The 8289-nt window shown below is 38.2% G+C and overlaps 1 protein-coding gene across 1 annotated transcript; it reads right to left on the bottom strand.

The window, feature by feature from the left end:
• Positions 1-7413: 7413 nt before the first annotated feature.
• LOC140180708 (uncharacterized) lies at positions 7414-8039 on the bottom strand. Its single transcript, XM_072221988.1, has 2 exons — positions 7957-8039; positions 7414-7774 (listed from the first exon to the last, which is right to left on the bottom strand). The coding sequence occupies exons 1-2, from the start codon at positions 8037-8039 to the stop codon at positions 7414-7416; spliced, it is 444 nt and encodes a 147-aa protein (XP_072078089.1).
• Positions 8040-8289: the final 250 nt, after the last annotated feature.

Raw genomic sequence — 8289 nt, 5'->3', positions numbered from 1 at the left:
TTAATGAATTCACGTGCAGGGACCTGTGCGGATGCACAGATGTGTACGTCCGCACAGGTGCGTGCGTACGCACACATGAAAATTCTTGCTTGTGCGCGTGCAGGCAGGGTTGTGTGCACGCACACTTCGCTGTGTGTGCTTTTCCTTGTTTTCTTAATGTTTTCTCCCTTGTACATGCTTCCTTCCACTTTTGGCTATTCATTCTTGCCTCCAAGGCCTGAAATCACTCACAAACCATATCACGGCATCGAATGACATAAAAGTGGAATTAAAAATCACTAATCTAAGCATTAAAATGAATGTTTTCACATTTAGAATCAAATTAGGGATCAAACACAACAGTATGCTATTTTGGTGCTTAAGTGTGAGTTCATGTGCTAGAATCCATCCAAATTTAGTCAAAATATGCCAACAAATATAGACTCATCAGACGCATTAGACAAATCACCCACCGCGGACTTTGTCACTGGATCTATAAGGGTGTAGCAAAAGGAGGCACGTAGTTCAGGTTCGGGACCATGATGAACTGCTGGTACATTGGACCCACCTGTGATGTCACAAGGATCGACAGAGTAGTCGGGGTAAAGGGCGATGACTGAGCAGTCCCTGGAGATTCGGTGCAAACCTTTCTTCTACTGCGACCACGAGATCCACTCGATCTACCTCTGCTACCTGTCATCATGTCTGCAAAGAGAATATATTATTAACACTAATCAGCATATATACTACACAAATCCTTCAACATTTATATTATTTTTAAAAAAATTTGACATAACCTCTCTTAAAATTAGACATATATCCACCTTTACAGTTCCCACAAATCCAGCCAACTTCAGTCCACGACATCAGTCAAAACCCTCTAAATTCTTAACAATTAAACTCAATTAAACAAGGAGTTTTCATATTCAAATCCAAAACAATAATTCTTAAACTCATGAAGGTTGAAGATATAATATGTAAGCTAGAGGACCAAAATCTTATACCTTAAAATAATAAATAAACCTTGAACATGACTAATTTTAAATCTAAAGCATCCTTGTTGATGCATGATTAACAACATAACAAATATGGTAATATATATATATATATATATATATATATATATATATATATATATATATATATATATATATATATATATATATATATATATATATATATATATATATATATATATAAAATTATATATAAATAAAATTATAAACACAAGTTTCATTTCAGATATTCTAGAACCTTTAAATTAAGGATAATTAGTTTTGCTTGCTTTCACAATTAGTCAACAAATTAACATAATCAACTACAATAATAAATATATTAGTATTATAACCAAATTTACATGTTTATATCTTAGGTCTTATACTAATTTTTTTTTAAATATAACCATTTTTATTTGATATATTTACATAAAAACCATCCTTTTTTCCAAAACTAAAGTCGTATTCCTAGACCAAATTATTTATGTTTTTATATTAAATTTATAATTAATATAAATACAATGAAATAACATACCTTATTATCATATTATTATCAATAATATTAAATGATTAATTGAGTTGTTACAAAATTTAAAAAAAAAATTTAAATCCTAAACCCAATTTCACAGTAATCAATTTCAAACCCTAAATCTAATTTCATGGTAATATAATTTAAACTCTAAATCCCAAATTCATATCACTTTATTCATAAAACATATATTAAAACCAATTTCATAGCAAAATCTAAACATCAATAATAGAAATGGCCGACTTACTTGAAATGGAGGAGGTAGCCGGCGGCGTAGCAGACTCGTTGTCGTGGTGGCGAGGCGGTGCATATTCTTCACGAAGCAGAGGTGTGGCTTGAGCAACTATCTCGTTGCGAAGAAGGGATAGTGCAACGAGAGGAGGGAGGCGGCAGCGGCAAAGGTGTTGACGGAGCGGCGAGGAGAGGAAACAAGTAGAGAGGGAGTGGGATAAGAAAGGGTAGAGAAAGAGAGAGAAGAGATTTCGAAATGAAGGAAGAGAGAATTCACGCTTTGAATTTTAAGGTTCCTTATTGTCGGATTTACCGGCGGATAAATCCAACGGTAACATATACCAAAACATAACATTCCACTAAAATGGATTTATTGGTAGATTTTTCTGCCGGTAAATTCCATGATACATTTCGTACCTATTTTTTCCATTTTTTCTCTAACTATTATCGGTGAATTTACCGTCGAAAACGAAAATTCATCGGTAATGATTTGACCTGACGAATTTTACATAAAAACCGTTCCTAAATTTGTCGGTAAAGTCAACGCTAATGTGTAATGCTAAATCCGACGGTAAATCCAACAATACTTAGTGTTTTTCTTATAGCATAAAACAATAACACATTTTGTACTTTTATCTATCTAAGTAACAAACTTTTATTATTATTATTATTATTATTATTATTATTATTATTATTATTATTATTATTTAAAATTAATTTTTGGCCTTTTTTTTATTAAATGATTGAATAATTATTAAGTAATCTATAAAATATATGATGAGAGATTTGGTGCATAATTTTTTTCCTAAAATACTATTTATCGTACATAATTCATAAAAAATATGTTTGACTTTTATTATTGATTGAAAGATAATTTATTTATCATTTTGATTAATCTCATTATTATTATTATTATTATTATTATTATTATTATTATTATTATTAAAAAAAGTGAATTAATAATTACATTATTATTTATCAATATATTAATATTTATAACGAATAAATAAAAATTATTTAATATTTTTGTGTTATTTATTTTTATATATTTTGATATATTTATAAATTTTTAATTATTTTTATATGTTTTATATTTGTTCTTACAATTTAAAATTTTTAGATCTGTCATTAATTCACTGATCTTTTGCCACGTGTAATTTTTTTTTTTTTTATGTCATTTCTATATTATTTGGTGTAGCTGATGTTAAAGTTAAACTCCTTTCATCATTTAGCCATATAGTTGTTGTTTTTTTACTATCCTTTGTGTCATTTATTTCGGGTATTATGTCTCATACAAAAAGACAAAATTGACTTGCTGCCTATCTATACTTAGTATATTACTATTCCAATAAAGTGGATGTAACATGTGAAAATTTTCCAATGAGAATGTTCTCATGTTCTTTTACCGACCATAGCGTGAAGTTATTGACTTATTTTAAGGGAATGTTGAACTAAAATTTTTTTATTAAATATAAAAAAAATTTAATTATTAAAAAAATATTATTAATTAATAATTTAATATTTTTTATATAAAAATTAATTTTATTTTAAATTATTATTTAATTATATAATAATATTATATTTTTTTTATAATTTATGAATAAAATTAAATATTTATAAATTAAAAATAAATAAAATTAAAATTAAAATATTTTTAACTCACAAATAAAATAAAATTAAATTTATATAAAATTCTCAACCTATGAATAAATTTAAGATTGAATTCAAATTCTATCTTATCTTATTCATTATCACTTGTATTTGTGCATAACTTTTTTCTCAGCAAAAATTAATTTATTGTTGATTTTAATAAGGCTTGAAATCTGAAAAGGATCTGCGGATCCCCTATGGTAATACGCATCAATTATCCTAGTGGCTACTTGATGGACTAATATATATTGGATCTAATCCAAACTTGGAATAACATGAAAAGTGAGTGGCCAACAATCAATTAACTGCAACGGTTTTGTGGCCTTTTCTTATTAAATCAGTTAAATGCAGTAGCACCTACTCCTCGGTAGATGTTGCTTCTGAACAATTACAGCTATATATAGCCGCCCCCATCCAGGCCATCCCTATTCATTATAGTGTACTGATCATTATTTATTATATGAATAAATAATTATTTATGTTCGTCTATTCGAATGTTCGGTGAATCAGGACAAACGGGTACTGAAGTAGAGATTCGGAAGGATTGGGACCTGGGCGCGGGTCGTGAAGCTGGAGGAGGTTGCGTGTTAGGAAATGCAGGATGACGATGTGGTGGGGTCATCTGTAAGTACTCCAACATTTAAATTAGTATCTGTACAAGAGGCAGTGATTTAGAATTAGAATAGGTGACGTATTTTTAGAGAGGGGTAGGTCCCTCCCCTCTTATAGTCCGTACTCCGGAGACCCTTTGCGGTCACCATCTTTTTGAAAGCTTCTGCTAGCTGTCCAAATTCCACGTGGATGAGGAAAGGAAGGCAGGTCTCCTCCTGGCTCGGGTCGAATGACCCGTCGGGTCGGCTGCTCGTATCCGGACCAGGGTTGCTGATGGGTTGGGCCGGAACAGTGCCCCAACGTACCAACTATGAGCGCAGAAACTCGTAGTTGGCGCGTTTGATCTACTATTCTACTTGCCTCTGCCAGTCGAGTTCTCATGGGGTTGGAAATCCGTGATAGAGTTCGTGCCCCCAACGTGCTAGTGGCCTTTGCCCGTTACTAAAAACGTTGCCTCGATTCTCGCACCGAGCATTTGATGTTCATTATGGCTGATTTGAAACTCGGGTAAAAAACCTATTTTGCCCCTACCTTTCGTGCTCCCCAGTGTCACTTACTATCTTGCATTCTCCCCTTTTGCTCCTTATTCCTTCATACTTCTTCCAATTCACTGCCTTCATCATCATTCTCCTCTTTCTTGACTTCTATCGCTACGAGTTTTGCTGCACTTTCCATGGATCCACCTTTCCTTTCTACACAATTTCTTGGTAGGTTTTGGCTGCCTCCATCTCTTTATGGACGATCCTGGTTTCGTTTTCATTTTTGCCATTTTTGTTGCGTTCCTTCTTCATTGTTTATAATTGTTCTTGCCTGGGTTACGCTACTGTTAGGTAGGTTACTAGGGGTTGCCATTAGGTAAATTAGTCTTGGCTCTTAATTGATTATAGATTAGTGCAGAATAGAAGTGTAACAGAACGTAGTGTTAGTTTCTGTTTCCCCCATTTCCCGACCTCCCAGATTTGACTTTAAGTGATGTTCCCACTGTAGGTATGGCGCAGCATCCCATCCCGAGAACTCCGGTAGACCGTTATATTTGGGTTACTTTCGACGTGAAGGACACGGCGTTTAAGATAACTCTCGAGGAGCTCCAGGAGTTCCGCAACTTTGATCTGCTCTGTGGAGGAGGTCCCAATGAGGAGTATTACGACACGTTCGTTCCTGGAGACCGGGAACGCATTTGTCACATAAACATGAACACCGCCCGAGTTGCCGATTGGATGTGGGTGTACAAGCCCATGTTCACCAACTTGGGGATTTGACTTCCCTTCTCCCCTTTTGTTATCCCTCTCTTGAATCGATGTGATGTGGCGCCATCACAATTACATCCGAACAGCTGGGCATCCATTCGTTGTTTCGATATGGTATGCGAATACTTGGAGCTACTGATCTCAGTAGAAGTCTTCCTCTACTTCTTTCTTCTGACCAACCCTTCAAAAGAAGGAAAACATAAAAAATGATACATGTCGTTCCGAGCCGTGCAGGGTCGACGGATCTTCAGGTTGTTCAAAGATTCGTTCCATGGTTTCAAGGAAAAATATTTCAAAGTACGACCCGCTGAAGGTTGGCATCCCTTCTGGCTGACTTTAGAGGGAGAACGTCGGATACCGACCTTTTGGAGCTTCGGTGCCTGGGCCAATATTTTCATAAAGAGTACTTATAAGGGTCTAAGTCAGCAAAACTGGGACATCACCGATATATTATTGGCCATTTTTAGAAAGAATAACCTCAACCCCTATCTGTTGATGGGTGACCTTGAAACGGGTAGAAGTTATGTGGGTGAGTCGTCGGGTTGTGCTCCTTTTGTGATTTCATTTGCTCCGACTTGTATACCTGTCTAACTTGTGGTCCGTAACGTTTGGGTTCTGCTTTCTTGTTTCAATATCCATGGCTGCCGAGTAAATGGGTATCAGCAACTTGATGGCTCAATTCCTTCCGGGGAAAAGCAGCGATAGCTCGGAAACTCCTTCAGCTATGGCTCCGCCTTCCCCAACACCCAAGGTTCAATTGCGACATCCTCCTCAAGAAAACGTTGGTCCTAGTGCCACGTGTGAACCTCCGATCTGAGGAGATTCCCAAGGATGAGGCGGGCCCCAACCTAACCATCCTGGAGAATCCTAAGAAGAGGAAGGCGACGTACAGTCCATAGGACGCACTCACCGTGATGGAGAAGAATTTCGATGCTGGGGGATTCATCGATTCCCAGCTTTTGGCAGGCACTAATGACTTTTTCCATGGTAGTGACTTGGCCTCTCAAGCTAGGTGAGTTTATCGTTGCATGCTTCATGCTGTAACTATTGCAAGGAAAGCGGAACCCGTTCTGGCCCAGGCTGGGGTGCTAGACGGTAAGTACCGCTCGGCACTGCGGGAGATCGGTGGTTTGAAAGATGAGATGGAAACTACTAAGACCAAGTTGGTAGACACGGAAGAGAAATTGAAGGTTTTTGACGGGACGGTGGCCCGCCTTGCCGACCAGAAAATGACCCTCGAGAGCCAGCTTGGCGCCGCATTGGGTCGAGCGACTGTGGTGGAGGCCAAGGTTGCTGATCTGGAGAAAAAGCTAGCCAAAGCCGTTGAGTCGGCAGATACTGCCAAGGCTGAGATCACAGGCTTGAAGGGGGAGGTCGCCGGTTTAAAAAAGAAGAACAAGGAAACTGTCAAGAATGCTCGCGAGTTGATTGGAGGTACTGAGGAGGCGATCAAGGCGCAGGCCAAGCTGCTGTCTCCCGACGTCGATACCTCGGCAATTGGGCTTTCAAGACTATCCATGATGGTAAGATAGTCGATATTTTGAGAAAGTAACTTGTAATTTCTTCCATTGGACTTGTACTTTTGTTTTCTCCTTAACTGGGCCAATGTGGCACCTTACCTTGTAATCGATCTTTCGGACTTGTAGTTTTCTTAGAACTTGCTTATTTTGTCGTAAATGATTATCGTTAGGTCATTATCGTGCCTTTCCTTTTAACCGTTTTCGTTCACTTGAATGCATTGGTTATTTTGCTTTGTCCCCGTTTGGCTTTCAAGTTGTTAGCCGTTACACATTGGGTATCGTGACTTACAATTTCTTTGGCTCCCGGGGTGATCAGTCCCGAGGTGTTGTCGGGTCACGTGGGCCTTGCAAAGCTTTCATCGTAGGCCCCGTGAGAAAAATTTGCGAGTAAACAAGCAAATGTATGCATGGTCGATAAAACAGTTATAATGATGATAAAATAAAGAAAGCAATTGAACTTGGTACGTTATAGAGGCGATATATTCAAAACATCTAAAAATAAGAGACAAGGTTTGTGGAAAGGTGACCACGAAAATGGTAGGTCATCTGTCATGAGTAGAACCTTTTCAGGTTTGCTACATTCCACGTTCTCGGGACGTCGCTCCCGTCTAGCCTCTCCAACTTATAAGCGCCTTTCCCGAGGACTTTTTTTACTCTGTACGGGCCTTCCCAATTTGCCTTCTCCTGGGGTCGGTAAGCCGGCGTAATACCAGGTCGCCTTCCTCGAAACTCCTACCGAGGACTTTCCCGTTGTACTGCAACGCTATTCTTTGCTTCAATTTAGTTTCCCTCAAATAAGCCATCTCCCTTGTCTCGTCAATCAGGTCCTTCTCCACAGCTTCTTCACCACCACTGAGGAGTAACCTCAGGTTCAACTCCCCAATTTCAACTGGAATCACCACGTCTACACCGTAGGTAAGCTGGAAAGGCATTTCTCCGATAGTGAACTGAGGTGTTGTCCTATAGGACCACAAGACCGAGGCTAGTTCGTCTTCCCATGAGCCCTTTTTCCTGATCAAGTCACTTTTTCAACCCTTTGAGAACAGTTTTGTTTGCCGCCTCCACCTGACCATTACTTTGTGGGTGTTCTACCGAGGAGAAGTTCTGCTTAACGCCTAACCCAGAGAAAAATTTCCCGAACTTCTTGCCTACAAACTGCGTCCCATTGTCCGATATCACGATTTCAAGAATACCGAATCTGGTGATTACTTATCTCCACATGATTTTCCGACAATTTGCTGACGATATGCTGGCCAGCAGATCCGCTTTTACCCATTTAGTATAGTAGTCGATGGCTACTATCAAATACTTGACTTCCCAAGGCCAACCGGAAATATCCCTAGGAGGTCAACTCCCCACTGAGCGAAAGGTCGGGAGGCCAGCATCGAGCTTAATTCTCCTGTTGGAGCCTTGTAGAAGTTGGCATGTTCCTGGCATTTCTTGCACTTCTTGACGAACTCTTGCACATCCGACATAATTGTGGGCCAATAGTATCCGGCTCTGACGAGCTTCTAGGCCAATGCTTT

This window comes from Arachis hypogaea, chromosome 17 (assembly GCF_003086295.3).
Source record: "Arachis hypogaea cultivar Tifrunner chromosome 17, arahy.Tifrunner.gnm2.J5K5, whole genome shotgun sequence".
NCBI lineage: Eukaryota > Viridiplantae > Streptophyta > Magnoliopsida > Fabales > Fabaceae > Arachis > Arachis hypogaea.
This window is presented reverse-complemented; position numbering and strand designations above follow the sequence as displayed.